This window comes from Carcharodon carcharias (assembly GCF_017639515.1).
Source record: "Carcharodon carcharias isolate sCarCar2 chromosome 29 unlocalized genomic scaffold, sCarCar2.pri SUPER_29_unloc_7, whole genome shotgun sequence".
In the NCBI taxonomy this organism is placed as follows: Eukaryota; Metazoa; Chordata; class Chondrichthyes; order Lamniformes; family Lamnidae; genus Carcharodon; species Carcharodon carcharias.
This window is the reverse complement of record NW_024470680.1, coordinates 837,235-856,737: the sequence shown is the minus strand read 5'-3', so window position 1 is coordinate 856,737 and position 19,503 is coordinate 837,235. Positions and strand designations below refer to the sequence as shown.

General features: G+C 50.8%; 1 protein-coding gene across 1 annotated transcript in view; it reads left to right on the top strand.

Annotated features, from left to right (window-relative positions):
- Positions 1-19,503, top strand: part of megf8 (multiple EGF-like-domains 8) — a gene marked incomplete at its 3' end in the record, with an annotated part of 790,270 nt that overhangs the window by 32,763 nt on the left and 738,004 nt on the right. The window contains exons 2-7 of the mRNA XM_041181277.1: positions 1,577-1,740; positions 2,925-3,131; positions 6,567-6,744; positions 10,852-10,940; positions 12,144-12,357; positions 13,073-13,250. Of these exons, the coding sequence (XP_041037211.1) occupies positions 1,577-1,740; positions 2,925-3,131; positions 6,567-6,744; positions 10,852-10,940; positions 12,144-12,357; positions 13,073-13,250 (1,030 nt within the window). The remainder of the gene's footprint in view (positions 1-1,576; positions 1,741-2,924; positions 3,132-6,566; positions 6,745-10,851; positions 10,941-12,143; positions 12,358-13,072; positions 13,251-19,503) is intronic.

The following is a 19,503-nucleotide window of genomic DNA, read 5'->3' as shown; positions in this document are numbered from 1 at the left end:
TGTTTACAGGGATCACCCGGGAGTCGGGTGTTTATAGGGATCACCCGGGAGTCGGGTGTTTATAGGGATCACCCGGGAGTCGGGTGTTTATAGGGATCACCCTGGAGTCGGGTGTTTATAGGGATCACCCGGGAGTCGGGTGTTTATAGGGATCACCCGGGAGTCGGGTGTTTATAGGGATCACCCGGGAGTCGGGTGTTTATAGGGATCACCCGGGAGTCTTGTGTTTATAGGGGTGTTTTGGGAGCCGGGCGTTTATAGGGATCTTTTGGGAGCCGGGCGTTTATAGGGATCACCCGGGAGTCGGGGGTTTATAGGGATCACCCGGGAGTCGCGTGTTTATAGGGATCACCCGGGAGTCGGGTGTTTATAGGGATCACCCGGGAGTCGGGTGTTTATAGGGATCACCCGGGAGTCGGGCGTTTATAGGGATCACCCGGGGGTCCAGGCGTTTATAGGGATCACCCGGGAGTCGGGCGTTTATAGGGATCACCCGGGAGTCGGGCGTTTATAGGGATCACCTGTGGTCCGGGCGTTTATAGGGATCACCCGGGAGTCGGGTGTTTATAGGGATCACCCGGGAGTCGGGTGTTTATAGGGATCACCCGGGAGTCGGGTGTTTATAGGGATCACCCGGGAGTCGGGTGTTTACAGGGATCACCCGGGAGTCGGGTGTTTACAGGGATCACCCGGGAGTCGGGTGTTTATAGGGATCACCCGGGAGTCGGGTGTTTATAGGGATCACCCGGGAGTCGGGTGTTTATAGGGATCACCCGGGAGTCGGGTGTTTATAGGGATCACCCGGGAGTCGGGTGTTTATAGGGATCACCCGGGAGTCTTGTGTTTATAGGGATCACCCGGGAGTCGGGTGTTTATAGGGATCACCCGGGAGTCGGGTGTTTACAGGGATCACCCGGGAGTCGGGTGTTTACAGGGATCACCCGGGAGTCGGGTGTTTATAGGGATCACCCGGGAGTCGGGTGTTTATAGGGATCACCCGGGAGTCGGGTGTTTATAGGGATCACCCGGGAGTCGGGTGTTTATAGGGATCACCCGGGAGTCGGGTGTTTATAGGGATCACCCGGGAGTCGGGTGTTTATAGGGATCACCCGGGAGTCGGGTGTTTATAGGGATCACCCGGGAGTCTTGTGTTTATAGGGGTGTTTTGGGAGCCGGGCGTTTATAGGGATCTTTTGGGAGCCGGGCGTTTATAGGGATCTTTTGGGAGCCGGGCGTTTATAGGGATCACCCGGGAGTCGGGGGTTTATAGGGATCACCCGGGAGTCGCGTGTTTATAGGGATCACCCGGGAGTCGGGTGTTTATAGGGATCACCCGGGAGTCGGGTGTTTATAGAGATCACCCGGGAGTCGGGTGTTTATAGGGATCACCCGGGAGTCGGGTGTTTATAGGGATCACCCGGGAGTCGGGTGTTTATAGGGATCACCTGGGAGTCGGGTGTTTCTGGCTTTTGTATCGGGGGCTGGGTATTTGCTTCCCTCTCAGACCGGGTGTTTTTTGCGTGTCGGGTTTTTTTAAGGTGACTCTCTGGTGTTGAGTAAAGCCTGTTTGTTGAAGCCCCGAACAGCAGCTTCCGCATCGTCCTGACCTTCATGTTCTTGGACACTGAGTGTGCATACGACTACCTGTTCATTTATGACGGAGACTCCTACAGCAGCCCACTCCTCGCTAGTCTGAGCGGGAAAACCCTGCCGGAGCCCATCGAAGCACAATCAGGAAAGGTCAGTGTAAACTAGGCGTGGGTGGGTGAGGGTATCTGTGGGAATGTGGCTCCGTCAGCGAGGTGGGTTGTCAGTGTATGATTGGGAGTGTGTGTGGGGTGTGGAGGTGAGAGCCTGGTCTTGTGACTGTTTGCGCTCGAATGTACCAGGCCTGTCGGACACACAAATCCTCCTGCATGAGTGTGGGAGTCTGGATTTGTGTCTGTGTCTGTGGGGGTCTGGATTTGTATCTGTGTCTGTGGAGGTCTGGATTTGTATCTGTGTCTGTGGGAGTCTGGATTTGTGTGTGTGTCTGTGGGGGTCTGGATTTGTGTCTGTGTCTGTGGGGGTCTGGATTTGTATCTGTGTCTGTGGGAGTCTGGATTTGTATCTGTGTCTGTGGGGGTCTGGATTTGTATCTGTGTCTGGGGGTCTGGATTTGTATCTGTGTCTGGGGGTCTGGATTTGTATCTGTGTCTGGGGGTCTGGATTTGTACCTGTCTGTGGGAGTCTGGATTTGTATCTGTGTCTGTGGGGGTCTGGATTTGTATCTGTGTCTGGGGGTCTGGATTTGTATCTGTGTCTGCGGGAGTCTGGATTTGTATCTGTGTCTGCGGGAGTCTGGATTTGTGTCTGTGTCTGTGGGGGTCTGGATTTGTATCTGTGTCTGTGGGAGTCTGGATTTGTGTCTGTGTCTGTGGGAGTCTGGATTTGTGTCTGTGTCTGGGGGGGTCTGGATTTGTGTCTGTGTCTGTGGGGGTCTGGATTTGTGTCTGTGTCTGTGGGGGTCTGGATTTGTGTCTGTGTCTGTGGGAGTCTGGATTTGTGTCTGTGTCTGTGGGAGTCTGGATTTGTGTCTGTGTCTGTGGGAGTCTGGATTTGTGTCTGTGTCTGTGGGGGTCTGGACTTGTATCTGTGTCTGTGGGAGTCTGGACTTGTGTCTGTGTCTGTGGGGGTCTGGATTTGTGTCTGTGTCTGTGGGGGTCTGGATTTGTGTCTGTGTCTGTGGGGGTCTGGATTTGTGTCTGTGTCTGTGGGGGTCTGGCCTTGTGTCTGTGTCTGTGGCGGTCTGTGGGTCTGTGCACACCAGCTTGGCTGTGTCAGATCTGCAGATGTGTGAACATGCCTCTGGGTGTGAAGCTTGGCTGAGTGACAGACTCTGGAGCACTCATTCCGATCTTTTCTTTAATTCTGTCTCTCCACAGATGCTGCTCCACCTGTTCAGCGATGCCAATTACAACCTGCTGGGGTTTAATGCCACATATATCTTCACTCTCTGCCCCATGGGCTGTTCTGGTCATGGGATGTGCGACCTCACTGGGACATGCACCTGTCATTCGGGTTGGAGTGGACAGGCTTGTGAAGTCCAGAACTGCAGTGATTATTGTGTGTCACATGGACAGTGTATCACGGTAAGACAGAGTGGGGAGAGCGCTTCCTCTTCCCCGATTATTGAACTACAAAGCTCAGGAGAGGAGGACGACCTGGGTCCGAGCAGTCAGCTTATAGAACTTGGCAAAGATTGAGCGAATGGTGTGCAGATGGTGATTAGTGTGACACTCTGGAAAGGGGTGAACAATGTAGTTGGAATGAAAATAGGCGGCATTGGCAGCTGGAAGTCAAGGTGAATTGGCAAAGGAACTACCATTTTAACAAAAGCACAAGTGTGATTGATACAGGATTATGGGGAGTGAGTGGGGCAGTGGGATTAGTTTGCGATTGATACAGGATTATGGGGAGAGAGTGGGGCAGTGAGATTAGTTTGGGATTGATACAGGATTATGGGGAGAGTGGGGCAGTGAGATTAGTTTGGGATTGATACAGGATTATGGGGAGTGAGTGGGGCAGTGGGATTAGTTTGGGATTGATACAGGATTATGGGGAGAGAGTGGGGCAGTGAGATTAGTTTGGGATTGATACAGGATTATGGGGAGAGCGGGGCAGTGAGATTAGTTTGGGATTGATACGGGATTATGGGGAGTGAGTGGGGCAGTGGGATTAGTTTGGGGTTGATACAGGATTATGGGGAGAGTGGGGCAGTGGGATTAGTTTGGGATTGATACAGGGCTATGGGGAGTGAGTGGGGCAGTGGGATTAGTTTGGGATTGATACAGGATTATGGGGAGAGTGGGGCAGTGGGATTAGTTTGGGATTGATACAGGATTATGGGGGAGAGTGGGGCAGTGGGATTAGTTTTGGATTGATACAGGATTATGGGGAGAGCGGGGCAGTGGGATTAGTTTGGGATTGATACAGGATTATGGGGAGAGCGGGGCAGTGGGATTAGTTTGGGATTGATACAGGATTATGGGGAGTGAGTGGGGCAGTGAGATTAGTTTGGGATTGATACAGGATTATGGGGAGTGAGTGGGGCAGTGGGATTAGTTTGGGATTGATACAGGATTATGGGGAGTGAGTGGGGCAGTGGGATTAGTTTGGGATTGATACAGGATTATGGGGAGTGAGTGGGGCAGTGAGATTAGTTTGGGATTGATACAGGATTATGGGGAGAGCGGGGCAGTGGGATTAGTTTGGGATTGATATAGGATTATGGGGAGTGAGTGGGGCAGTGAGATTAGTTTGGGATTGATACAGGATTATGGGGAGAGCGGGGCAGTGGGATTAGTTTGGGATTGATATAGGATTATGGGGAGTGAGTGGGGCAGTGGGATTAGTTTGGGATTGATACAGGATTATGGGGAGAGCGGGGCAGTGGGATTAGTTTGTGATTGATATAGGATTATGGGGAGTGAGTGGGGCAGTGGGATTAGTTTGGGATTAATACAGGATTATGGGGAGTGAGTGGGGCAGTGGGATTAGTTTGGGATTGATACAGGATTATGGGGAGAGTGGGGCAGTGGGATTAGTTTGGGATTGATACAGGATTATGGGGAGTGAGTGGGGCAGTGGGATTAGTTTGGGATTGATACAGGATTATGGGGAGAGCGGGGCAGTGGGATTAGTTTGGGATTGATACAGGATTATGGGGAGTGAGTGGGGCAGTGGGATTAGTTTGGGATTGATACAGGATTATGGGGAGACCGGGGCAGTGGGATTAGTTTGGGATTGATATAGGATTATGGGGAGTGAGTGGGGCAGTGGGATTAGTTTGGGATTAATACAGGATTATGGGGAGTGAGTGGGGCAGTGGGATTAGTTTGGGATTGATACAGGATTATGGGGAGAGTGGGGCAGTGGGATTAGTTTGGGATTGATACAGGATTATGGGGAGTGAGTGGGGCAGTGGGATTAGTTTGGGATTGATACAGGATTATGTGGAGAGTGGGGCAGTGGGATTAGTTTGGGATTGATACAGGATTATGGGGAGAGCGGGGCACTGGGATTAGTTTGGGATTGATACAGGATTATGGGGAGAGTGGGGCAGTGGGATTAGTTTGGGATTGATACAGGATTATGGGGAGTGAGTGGGGCAGTGGGATTAGTTTGGGATTGATACAGGGCTATGGGGAGTGATTGAGGCAGTGGGATTAGTGAGGGATTGAAACAGTGCCATGGGGAGCGAGTGGGGCAGTGGGATTAGTTTAGGGATTGATACAGGTCTCTGGGGAGTGAGTGGGGCAGTGGGATTAGTTTTGGATTGATACAGAATTATGGGGAGAGTGGGGCAGTGAGATTACTTTTGGATTGATACAGGGTTATGGGGAGAGTGGGACAGTGAGATTAGTTGGGGATTGATACAGGGCTATGGGGAGAGAGTGAGGCAGTGAGATTAGTGTTGGATTGATACAGGGCTATGGGGAGTGAGTGGGGCAGTGAGATTAGTGTGGGATTGCTACAGGATTATGGGGATAGAGTGGGGCAGTGGGATTAGTGTGGGATTGATACAGGGCTATGGGGAGTGAGTGGGGCAGTGAGATTAGTTTGGGATTGATACAGGATTATGGGGAGAGTGGGGCAGTGAGATTAGTTGGGGATTGATACAGGGCTATGGGGAGTGAGTGGGGCAGTGAGATTAGTTTGGGATTGATACAGGATTATGGGGAGAGTGGGGCAGTGGGATTAGTTTGGGATTGATACAGGATTATGGGGAGTGAGTGGGGCAGTGAGATTAGTTTGGGATTGATACAGGATTATGGGGAGAGTGGGGCAGTGAGATTAGTTTGGGATTGATACAGGATTATGGGGAGAGCGGGGCAGTGAGATTAGTTTGGGATTGATACAGGATTATGGGGAGTGAGTGGGGCAGTGAGATTAGTTTGGGATTGATACAGGATTATGGGGAGAGTGGGGCAGTGAGATTAATTTGGTACTGATACAAGACTATGGGGAGCGAGTGTGGCAGACAGATTAATTTGGGATTGATACATGATTATGTGGCGAGAGTGGGTAATGGGATGATTTTGGGATTGATACAAATTATGGGGAGAAAGTAGAGCAGTGGGATTAGTTTGGGATTGATACAGATTACTGGGGGAGAGTGGAACACTTGGATTAGTTTTGGGATTGATACAGGATTTTGGGGAGAGAGCGGGGCAGTGGGATTAATTTGGGATTGATACAGGGATATGGGATAGAGCGGGGCAGTAGGATTAGTTTGGGATTGATACAGGGATATGGGATAGAGCGGGGCAGTAGGATTAGTTTGGGATTGATACAGGGATATGGGATAGAGCGGGGCAGTGGGATTAGTTTGGGATTGATACTGGGCTATGGGGAAAGAGCGGGGCAGTGGGATTAGTTTCAGGATTGATACAGGAATTCTGGAGAGAGGAGAGTCAGTGGTATTAGTTTTAGGATTGATATCAGGCTGTGGGGAGAGAATTTGGCAGAGGGATTTGTTTGGGATTGGGAATATTCTTGTGTGAAATATTTCTGTGTTGTTCCAGTCTCAGCATTGTCAGTGCCAGCCAGGATTTATAGGTCACAACTGTGACCTTTCGCTCAATGACAACCAAAGTGCAGGAAGCTGGTACAATGTCAGCAGATCAGATCCAGAGTTTGTGGGACGCACAGCAGCTGCTGGGACATTTCTGAACACCACCAACTCACTCTACATCTTTGGTGGTAGGTCTCAGCATTTTCTACCTGTTATATCTGCTTCCAGAGTTCAGGTGCCGAGTTTTACTCAGTATCTAACCCCGTGCTGCACCTGTCCTGGGAGTGTTTGATGGGGACAGTGTAGAGAGAGCTTTACTCTGTATCTAACCCCATGCTGCACCTATCCTGAGAGTGTTTGATGGGGACAGTGTAGAGGGAGCTTTACTCTGTATCTAACCCCGTGCTGTACCTGTCCTGGGAGTGTTTGATGGGGACAGTGTAGAGAGAGCTTTACTCTGTATCTAACCCCGTGCTGTACCTGTCCTGGGAGTGTTTGATGGGGACAGTGTAGAGAGAGCTTTACTCTGTATCTAACGCCGTGCTGTACCTGCCTTGGGAATTAAGCTCCCTCTACACAGCGTTGCACTGTTGTTGGCTTTGTCACATCTGATTTACGTGTTGCAATAAAATGTAGGATGTTTGGAGTTTAGTTTCTGCTTGTAAGTGGCGGATGCCACAAAGTGGTAAAGAGCCTCCGAACAATTGAAAGGCTGCAGCCTCATACCAACAGAGATGGGCGCGGGTGTTCAGGTGAATGGACATACTGAACTCTAAAGAGAAAGCTGAAAGCATTAAAACAAACAAGTTGGCTTGACACAGACTGACGATGAATCTCAAATTCACCCCTTTTTGGCCTGTGTAGTCTTTAATTGCAAGTTCTTGCATCTAGTCTGCTTACCATTTAGCACTGTACCCTCTGTAAAACTTGCTTCTGACAATTCAGTAAATGATGATATTTAATCAGGAAATTTCAGTAAAGGAGACTTCTGACTTCTAATCTGGAAAATTGATTGAAATATTGAGCTTAAGGGCTTGTTTTGGTAAAAACGAATAGAAAAGCATTTTGACTAAAATACTAGAGGAAATTAATTACCCAACATGGGACTCAGAACGATGACCCTGGGATTAAGAGTCCCATTATCTACCAGAACAGCTACCCAGGCTCTGTGGAAACTCCCAACACGAAGCCTAAAGACACTGGATCGATCCTGAAGAGGCAGCATTCAGATAAAATCTCATTGAGATGGCGATGCCGGCACAGATTGGGAGCCAGGATTTATTGTTGCCGGCAAATTGTTTTTTATGTGTTGCAATGCTACACTGAAATGCTGCAGTGGAATTCCCATGAGAATGTTACTTGGTGGTATAACTGGCAACACCCAGACCTGTAGGTATTGAATTGTAACATTAGAATTCCCATGGGGAATGCTTCCACTGCAGGTTCCAGTACAGTGTGAGACTACGCAGCATTTGTTAAATCCAGATCTCTGCCGTCGACCAGAAAGACATCAGGAGCAGTTGCGTGTGTGCCAAGTGTGCAAGCGCAGCCTTTCCTGGAGTCTGTCTGATCGGTGGCAGGAATTAACCCAATCTGAGAATATCCCCAGGATCTGATGGCCTACATCCTGGTGTTCTAAAAGAGAGAGCTTCAGAGATAGTGGGTGCGCTATGATTTTCCAAAATTCCCCATATTCCAGAATGCTCCCAGTGAATTTTTTTTTATTCATTCACAGGATGTGGGCTTCACTGGCTGGGCCAGCATTTATTGCCCATCCCTAATTGCCCCTTGAGAAGTTAGCAAATAGCAGACCATTATTCAAGGAAGGAGGGAGAGAAAAACCAGTTGGCTAGAGGCTGGTTAGCCTGAAGTCAATCATCAGGAAAGTGTTGGAACCTATGACTGAAGAAGTTTGAACGATATGCTTAGAAAATCATATGATCAGAGACAAGATGGTGCTACAAAATCATATTTGACAAACTTGTTGGGAGTATAATGTGGGCAAATGTGAAATTGTTCATTTTGGCAGGAAGAATGAAAAAGAAGCTTATTATCTAAATGGTGAGAGATTGCAGAGCTCTGAGGTGCAGAGGGATCTGGGTGTCCTAGTGCATGAATCAGGTACAGCAGGTCATTAGGAAAGCTAATAGAATGTTATTGGTTATTGTGAGGGGAATTGAATATAAAATCAGGGAGGTTATGATTCAGTTGTACAGGGCATTGGTGAGACCACATCTGGAGTATTGTGTACAGCACAGTATTGAGTATTTAGAGAAAGCTGTAAATGCGTTAGCTATTCAGAGAAGATTTACCAGACTCATACCAGGAATGGACAGGTTGTCTTCCGAGGGAAGTCTGGACAGGTTCGTCTTGTATCCACTGGAGTTTAGAAGAGTAAGAGGCGACTTAATTGAAAGCTTTAAGATCCTGAGGGGTCTTGACAGGGAGCATGTGGAGAGGATGTTTCCTCTTATGGAAGAATCTAGAACTAGGGGTCACTGTTTAAAAATAAGGGGTTGCTCATTTGAGATAGATTAGGAGAAATTTTTTCTGAGGACTGAATTTCTTTGGAACTCTCTTCCTCAAAAGGCAGTGGAAGCAGAGTCTTTGAATATTTTTAAGGCAGAGCTAGGTAGATTCTTGATTAACAAGGGGGTGAAAGGTTATCGGGGGTGGGCAGGAATGTGGGGTTGAGGTTACGTTCAGATCAGCCATGATCTTATTGAATGGCAGGGCAGGCTCGAGGGGCCGAGTGGTCTAATACTGCTAATTCCTGCATTCGTATGTAGAGTTTTATGAGGATTTAGCTTGAAGGGTCGGTAAATGAGAACCAGTAGATGTAGTATACTTAGATTTTGAAAAGGTATTTGATAAGGTGCCACACAAAATGTTAGGTGCACAAAGGTTCATGGAGGAGGGGTGATTTGTAACATGGATAGAAGATTGGTTAACGTACAGAAAACAGAGTCAGGATAAATGAGGCATTTCTTGAATGCTCCGATGCTGCCAGACCTGCTGAGTTTTTCCAGGTAATTCTGTTTTTGTTTTAAATGAGGCATTCTCAAGTTGACAGGCTGGAGTGTTGCAACGATCAGTGCTGGGGCCTCGGCTACTTATAATCTATATTAATGACTTAGACCAAGAGATTGAGAGTAATGTGCCTGGTTTGCTGATGATACACAGATAGTTGGGAATGTAAACTGTGAGGAGGCTGCAGAGGTATGGACAGGTTAGGTGATGGGCAATAATGTATGGCAGCAAGAGTATAACATGGGAAAGTGTAAGGTTAGGGTAGTAAGAATAGAGTAGCAGAGTTCTTATGAACTTGTAAATGTTGATATTCAGAGGGACTTGGGTGTACTTGTTCAAGGAGCACAGAAGGTTAACTTGCAGGTACAGCAAGCAATTAGGAAGGCAAATGGCAAATTGGCCTTTATTGCAAAGGGATTGGAGTACAAAAATAAGGAAGTCTTGCTCCGATTGTAGGGGGCTTTGGTGACGCCACATCTGGAATACTGTGTGCAGTTCTGGCCTTGAAATAAGGAAGGATATCCTCGCATTGGAGGCAGCACAGCAAAGGTTCACTAGACCGGTCCCTGTGATAGGCCGGGGCTTACCATGGGAGGATGAGTAAATTAGGCTTTGGGTTTATGTTCTCTGGAGCTGAGAAATATGAGAGGCGATCTTATTGAGATATACAAAATCCTGAAGGGGCTCAATAGGGTCGACACTGAGAGATTGTTTCCGCTGGTTGGGGAATCACGGGAGCATGGTCACAGGATGAGGGGCTGATCATCTCAGAGAGAGCAGGAGAAATTTCTTCACTCAGAGGGTTGTGGATCTTCGGAATTCTCTGTCCCAGAGGTTTGTGGGTCTTCGGAATTCTCTGTCCCAGAGGTTTGTGGGTCTTCGGAATTCTCTGTCCCAGAGGATTGTGGGTCTTCGGAATTCTCTGTCCCAGAGGATTGTGGGTCTTCGGAATTCTCTGTCCCAGAGGTTTGTGGGTCTTCGGAATTCTCTGTCCCAGAGGTTTGTGGGTCTTCGGAATTCTCTGTCCCAGAGGATTGTGGGTCTTTGGAATTCTCTGTCCCAGAGATTGTGGGTGCCCCATCGTTGAATACTTTAAAGGTGGGATAGACAGACGTTTGATCTCACGGGAAATCGAGGGATATGGGGAGGGGGTGGGAAGGTGGAGTTGAAGCCACGATCGTATTGAATGGCAGAGCAGACTCACTCAGCCAAATGTCTACTCCTGTTCCTGTTTCTTATATTCTTACTTTATGTACACTTTGCAGGGTTTGACCTGAATGAAGTCCTGGGTGATCTTATTCGATACAACTTCACCAGTAACCAGTGGCATCAGAGTTTACTCAGCCCCTCTCCGGTAAGCAGCAGCCTCCCCCTCCAGATCCAGGCAGCTTCCACCCCTGTCCCTCAGCGTCTAGATTCCCTCACTGCCCCTCAGTGTCAGGATGTCTCTGCCCGCACCCATTGCCATATTTAATAGACTTTAATAGCCAGTGATCGGACTTTGGCCCCTGTTGGTGACTGTGATTAAACATTGTTCAGCTGAAGCAAGACCTTCATGTCACAATGCTTGAGCAGCAATTTCCAAGGTGTAATTGAGGGTTAGATTACGTGAGCCTCCTCATACTATAGGTAACGGGTGCTTGTGCCAGTGCTGTGTTACAGGGAATCAGAGTTGTTGTGGCAACATGCACTTTCATGCACGTTGTTGTCTGGAGTTGTGGGTAGTGATGGTAGAGGTTACAATGTTCTTTCCATCACATGCTAACCAGGAGCCCCTCCCACTCTTGGAAGGATATGCAGGTTGATACTCGACCTTTTTGTCCGCATTCTGAACACGCCGCCTTTGACCATCGAGTCCTGGGGCTGGTCTTGGACCCAGAGCTCCTGGCTCAGAGACAGGACGCTACCCACTGCCAGTGCCACAAGACCTAACAAGTGCCTGTGGCCCCCGGCTGAAAGACCTGTCTCATCCCCTGAGAGTCTCTTCAGGTTTCTGGTGGTTTCAGTAGAGCGAACATAGCCTGGCAGCCAGCAGCTCATTGTCCAGTTATGGAGACGGCAGGTACACAGAGCCCTGGGTTTGGCTTGGGGTTTGGTGTAATAAACCCCTGGCAGCGTTTGTATCCCAGCCCAGTGCTAGATGAGGTTATTATTGGTGCAGCTATGATGATACTTAGCGGCTTTTACATTCACTGACCTTGAGGGCCTAATGGTTCCAGATAAAGAGCGCCCCCCCCTCCCCCGCCACCACCCTCCAGTGCCAGCAGCATTGGGAGCTCTGCCTTTGATGGAGCTGCTGTGCTTCTGGTTTTGTCCCACGTCATTTCCTATTGGCTATAAGTCACCCTGACCAAAGGTCATATCTAATTAAACTCCTAGCCCAATTAGCAATGAGTAAATATACCGAGGGACCCCTAAATACCCAAACAACCCTCCCCTTGGTGTTGGAGCTGCCCCCCCCCCACCCCCCCGCCTGGCAGAGGCACCCCTCCCCTCTCCCTGCCTGTGTTTACGCTGCTGTGTCTCTGTGTTAAGATGTTGGACTCTGTCCTTGCAGCCTGCCCGACACTCTCACTGTGCTGTCGAGTGGAAAGGATGGATGCTGCTGTTTGGTGGCCAGTTGGCGAATGGTTCCCTGGCCAGTGATGTCTGGCTGTACGAACCGCTGGCAGAGAGATGGAAGCTGCTGTGGGCACTGAATTCGCACAGCCCTCCGGGATTGGCGGCACATGCAGCCACTGTGGTGGATCATTACCTGTATGTGTTCGGCGGTGAGTGCATGTGTGTAAATACGGAGCTGTGTGTTCAGTGATGAGTGAGTGTGTGTGTGCACGTGCATGTGTGTTGACAGAGATAACTGTGTATACGGACGTGTGTGCGCGTGCGTGTGTGTGTATACGGAGGTGCGTGTGTATATGGAAGTGTGTGTGCACACTTGTGTATACAGAGATGACTGTGTGCGCGCGTGTATGTGTGTATACAGAGGTGAGTGTGTGTGCATGTGTGTATGCGGAGGTGAGGGTGTGTGTGTGTATACGGAGGTGTGTGTGTATACTCGCTTGTGTATATGGAGATGACTGTGTGTGCATGTGTGTATACGGAGGTGTGTGTGTATACTCGCTTGTGTATACGGAGGTGACTGTGTGTGTGTGCATGTGTGTATACGGAGGTGTGTGTGTATACAGAGGTGTGTGTGTATACGGAGGTGTGTGTGTATACAGAGGTGTGTGTATATACGGAGGTGTGTGTATACTCGCGCGTGTGTACACGGAGGGGTGTGTGTGTGTACACGGAGGGGTGTGTGTGTGTACACGGAGGGGTGTGTGTGTGTACACGGAGGGGTGTGTGTGTGTACACGGAGGGGTGTGTGTGTGTACGTGTACACGGAGGGGTGTGTGTGTGTACGTGTACACGGAGGGGTGTGTGTGTACGTGTGTGATCTTCCTTTCCCCACAGTGTAATATTGTCTGTCTTCTTTCCCATCAGGTCGGACAGCTTTTGACATGTTTAGTGCTGGGATGTATCGATTTAACCTGAAGAATCTGATCTGGGAGGAGGTCATTCCTACTGGAGGGAAGAGTCCGGCAGTGGCTGCTCACTCCATGGTTTTCCATCCAGCATCACGCATGCTGCTTGTCCATGGGGGGCATCGTGTCTCGCCAAGGTAAGTGATGGGGGCAGACACCCCGCGACGCACAGCAGATCTACAACCCCACAAACCCCGACATAGACTCCGTGTGTACTCTGTGTGTGTACTCTGCGTGTGTACGCTCCGTGTGAACTCTCCCCTAGCAACACGCTCCATTCACACAGTGTACACTCCCCCAGAGACACGCTGCATTTACAGTGTACACTCCCCCAGAGACACGCTCCATTGACACAGTGTACACTCACCCAGAGACACGCTCCATTGACACAGTGTACACTCCCCCAGAGACACGCTCCATTGAAACAGTGTACACTCCCCCAGAGACACACTCCATTGACACAGTGTACACTCCCCCAGAGACACGCTCCATTGACACAGTGTCCACTCCCCAGAGACACGCTCCATTGACAGTGTCCACTCCCCAGAGACACGCTCCTTGACAGTGTCCACTCCCCTGAGACACGCTCCATTGACAGTGTCCACTCCCCTGAGACACGCTCCATTGACAGTGTCCACTCCCCAGAGACCCGCTCCATTGACAGTGTCCACTCCCCAGAGACACGCTCCATTGACACAGTGTACACTCACCCGGAGACGCACTCCATTGACACAGTGTACACTCACCCAGAGACACGCACCATTGACACAGCGTACACTTCCCTAGAGACACGCTCCATTGACAGTGTACACTCACCCAGAGACACGCTCCATTGACACCGTGTACACTCCCCTGGAGACACGCTCTATTGACACAGTGTACACTCCCCCAGAGACACGCTCCATTGACACAGCGTACACTTCCCCGGAGACACGCTCCATTGACAGTGTGCACTCACCCAGAGACACGCTCGATTGACAGTGTACACTCCCCTGGAGACACGCTCTATTGACACAGTGTACACTCCCCCAGAGACATGCTCCATTTACACAGTGTACACTCACCCAGAGACACGCTCCATTGACTCAGTGTACACTCCCCTGGAGACACGCTCCATTGACTCAGTGTACACTCCCCCGGAGACACGCTCCATTTACACAGTGCACACTCCCCTAGAGACACGCACCATTTACACAGTGTACACTCCCCCAGAGACACGCTCCATTGACACAGTGTACACCCCCCAGAGACACGCTCCATTTACACAGTGTCCACTCCCCCAGAGAGAGGCTCCATTGACACAGTGTACACTCACCGAGAGACACGCTCCATTGACACAGTGTACACTCCCGCAGAGACACGCTCCATTTACACAGTGTACACTCCCCCAGAGACACGCTCCATTGACACAGTGTACACTCCCCCAGAGACATGCTCCATTTACACAGTGTACACTCACCCAGAGACACGCTCCATTTACACAGTGTACACTCCCCCGGAGACACGCTCCATTGACACCGTGCACACTCCCCCAAAGACACGCTCCATTGACACAGTGTACACTCCACCAGAGACACATTCCATTGACACAGTGTACATTCTCCTAGAGACACGCTCCATTGACACAGTGTACACTCACCCAGAGACACGCTGCATTGACACAGTGTTCACTTCCCCAGAGACACGCTCCATTTACACAGTGTATACTCCCCCAGAGACACGCTCCACTGACAGTGTACACTCCCCCACAGACACACTCCATTGACAGTGTACATTCCCCTAGAGTCACACTCCATTGACAGTGTACACTCCCCCAGAGGCACGCTCCATTTACAGTGTCCACTCCCCCAGAGACACGCTCCATTGACACTGTACATTCACGCAGAGACACGCTCCATTTGCATAGTGTACACTCCCCCAGAGACACGCTCCATTTACACAGTGTACAATCGCCCAGAGAGACACTCCATTTGCACAGTGTACAGTCCCCCAGAGACACGCTCCATTGACACAGTGTACACTCCCCCAGAGACACGCTCCATTGACACAGTGTACACTCCCCCAGAGACACGCTCCATTGACACCGTGTACACGCCCCCAGAGACACGCTCCATTGACCAGTGTGTAGTCCCCCAGTGACACGCTCCATTGACAGTGTCCACTCCCCACGAGACACGCTCCATTTACATAGTGTACACTCCCCCAGAGACACGCTCCATTGACAAAGTGCACACTCCCCCAGAGACATGCTCCATTGACAGTGTACATTCACCCAGAGACATGCTCCATTTGCACAGTGTACACTCCCCCAGAGACACGCTCCATTTGCACAGTGTACACTCCCCCAGAGACACACTGCATTTGCACAGTGTACACTTTCCCAGAGACAAGTTCCATTTCCAGTGTACACTCCCCCAGAGACACGCTCCATTTACAGTGTACACTCCCCCAGATACACGCTCCATTGGCACAGTGTACACTCCCCCAGATACACACTCCATTGACACAGTGTACACTCCCCCAGAGACACGCTCCATTGACAGTGTACACTCCCGCAGAGACACGCTCCAATGACCGTGTACACTCCCCCGAGACACGCTCCATTGACAGTGTACACTCGCCCAGAGACACGCTCCATTGACAGTGTGCGCTCCCCCAGAGACACGCTCCATTGACACAGTGTACACTCCCCCAGCGACACGCTCCATTGAAACAGTGTACACTCCCCCAGAGACACGCTCCATTTACACAGTGTACCCACCCCCAGAGACACGCTCCATTGACACAGTGTACACTCCCCCAGAGACACGCTCCATTGACACAGTGTACACTCCCACAGAGACATGCTCCATTTGCACAGTGTACACTCACCCCGAGATACGCTACTTTGACACAGTGTACACTCAATCCGAGACACGCACCATTGACACAGTGTACACTCCCCCAGAGACACGCTCCATTGACACAGTGTACACTCCCCCAGAGACACGCTCCATTGACACAGTGTACATTCCCATAGAGACACGCTCCATTGACACAGCGTACACTCCCCCAGAGACATTTTCCATTTACAGTGTACACGGCCCCAGAGACACGCTCGATTTACACAGTGTACACTCCCCCAGAGACACGATCCATTGTCACAGTGTACACTCCCCCGGAGACACGCTCCATTGACACAGTGTACACTCCCCCGGAGACACGCTCCATTGACAGAGTGTACACTCCCCCGGAGACACGCTCCATTGACACAGTGTACACTCCCCCGGAGACACACTCCATTGACACAGTGTACAATCCCCCAGAGACATGCTCCATTGACACAGTGTACACTCCCCCAGAGACACGCTCCATTGACAGCTTACACTCCCCCAGAGACACGCTCCATTTACACAGTGTCCACTCCCCCAGAGTGAGGCTCCATTGACACAGTGTACACTCACCGAGAGACACGCTCCATTGACACAGTGTACACTCCCCCAGAGACACGCTCCATTGACACAGTGCACACTCCCCCAGAGACACGCTCCATTGACACAGTGTACACTCCCCCAGAGACACGCTCCATTTACAGTGTCCACTCCCCCAGAGACACGCTCCATTGACACTGTACATTCACGCAGAGACACGCTCCATTTGCACAGTGTACACTCCCCCAGAGACACGCTCCATTTACACTGTGTACGATCGCCCAGAGAGACACTCCATTTGCACAGTGTACAGTCCCCCAGAGACACGCTCCATTGACACAGTGTACACTCCCCCGGAGACACGCTCCATTGACACAGTGTACACTCCCCCGGAGACACGCTCCATTGACACAGTGTACACTCCCCCGGAGACACGCTCCATTGACACAGTGTACACTCCCCTGGAGACACGCTCCATTGACACAGTGTACAATCTCCCAGAGACATGCTCCATTGACACAGTGTACACTCCCCCAGAGACACGCTCCATTGACAGTTTACACTCCCCCAGAGACACGCTCCATTGACAAAGTGTACACTCCCCGAGAGACACGCTCCATTGACACAGTGTACACTCCCCTAGAGACACGCTCCATTGACACAGTGTACACTCCCCCGGAGACACGCTCCATTGACACAGTGTACACTCCCCTAGAGACACGCTCCATTGACAGTGTACACTCCCCTAGAGACATGCTCCATTGACACAGTGTACACTCGCCCAGAGACACGCTCCTTTGACAGTGTCCACTCCCCAGAGACACGCTCCATTGACACAGTGTACACTCACCCGGTGACGCACTCCATTGACACAGTGTACACTCACCCAGAGACACGCACCATTGACACAGTGTACACTCCCCCAGAAACACGCTCCATTGACACAGTGTACACCCCCCAGAGACACGCTCCATTTACACAGTGTCCACTCCCCCAGAGAGAGGCTCCATTGACACAGTGTACACTCACCGAGAGACACGCTCCATTGACACAGTGTACACTCCCCCAGAGACACGCTCCATTTACACAGTGTACACTCCCCCAGAGACACGCTCCATTGACACAGTGTACACTCCCCCAGAGACACGCTCCATTTACAGTGTCCACTCCCCCAGAGACACGCTCCATTGACACTGTACATTCACGCCGAGACACGCTCCATTTGCACAGTGTACACTCCCCCAGAGACACGCTCCATTTACACAGTGTACAATCGCCCAGAGAGACACTCCATTTGCACAGTGTACACGCCCCCAGTGACACGCTCCATTGACCAGTGTGTAGTCCCCCAGTGATACGCTCCATTGACAGTGTCCACTCCCCACGAGACACGCTCCATTTACATAGTGTACACTCCCCCAGAGACACGCTCCATTGACAAAGTGTACACTCCCCCAGAGACATGCTCCATTGACAGTGTACATTCACCCAGAGACATGCTCCATTTGCACAGTGTACACTCTCCCAGAGACACGCTCCATTTGCACAGTGTACACTCCCCCAGAGACACACTGCATTTGCACAGTGTACACTTTCCCAGAGACACGTTCCATTTCCAGAGTACACTTTCCCAGAGACACGCTCCATTTACAGTGTACACTCCCCCAGATACACGCTCCATTGGCACAGTGTACACTCCCCCAGATACACACTCCATTGACACAGTGTACACTCCCCCAGAGACACGCTCCATTGACACAGTGTACAATCCCGCAGAGACACGCTCCAATGACCGTGTACACTCCCCCGAGACACGCTCCATTGACAGTGTACACTCGCCCAGAGACACGCTCCATTGACTGAGTGTACACTCCCACAGAGACACGCTCCATTTGCACAGTGTACACTCACCCCGAGACACGCTACTTTGACACAGTGTACACTCACCCCGAGACACGCACCATTGACACAGTGTACACTCCCCCAGAGACACGCTTCATTGACACAGAGTGCACTCCCCCAGAGACACGCTCCATTGACACAGTGTACACTCCCATAGAGACACGCTCCATTGACACAGCGTACACTCCCCCAGAGACATTTTCCATTTACAGTGTACACGGCCCCAGAGACACGCTCGATTTACACAGTGTACACTCCCCCAGAGACACGCTCCATTGACAGTTTACACTCCCCCAGAGACACGCTCCATTGACACAGTGTACACTCCCCCAGAGACACGCTCCATTGACACAGTGTACACTCCCCTAGAGACACGCTCCATTGACAGTGTACACTCCCCTAGAGACATGCTCCATTGACACAGTGTACACTCGCCCAGAGACACGCTCCATTTACAGTGTCCACTCCCCAGAGACACGCTCCATTGACACAGTGTACACTCACCCGGAGACGCACTCCATTGACACAGTGTACACTCACCCAGAGACACGCACCATTGACACAGCGTACACTTCCCCGGAGACACGCTCCATTGACAGTGTACACTCACCCAGAGACACGCTCCATTGACACAGTGTACACTCCCCTGGAGACACGCTCTATTGACACAGTGTACACTCCCCCAGAGACACGCTCCATTTACACAGTGTACACTCCCCTAGAGACACGCTCCATTGACACAGCGTACACTTCCCCGGAGACACGCTCCATTGACAGTGTACACTCACCCAGAGACACGCTCGATTGACTCAGTGTACGCTCCCCTGGAGACACGCTCCATTTACACAGTGCACGCTCCCCTAGAGACACGCACATTTACACAGTGTACACTCCCCCAGAGACACGCTCCATTGACACAGTGTACTCCCCCCAGAGACATGCTCCATTTACAGTGTCCACTCCCCCAGAGAGAGGCTCCATTGACACAGTGTACACTCACCGAGAGACACGCTCCATTGACACAGTGTACACTCCCCCAGAGACACGCTCCATTTACACAGTGTACACTCCCCCAGAG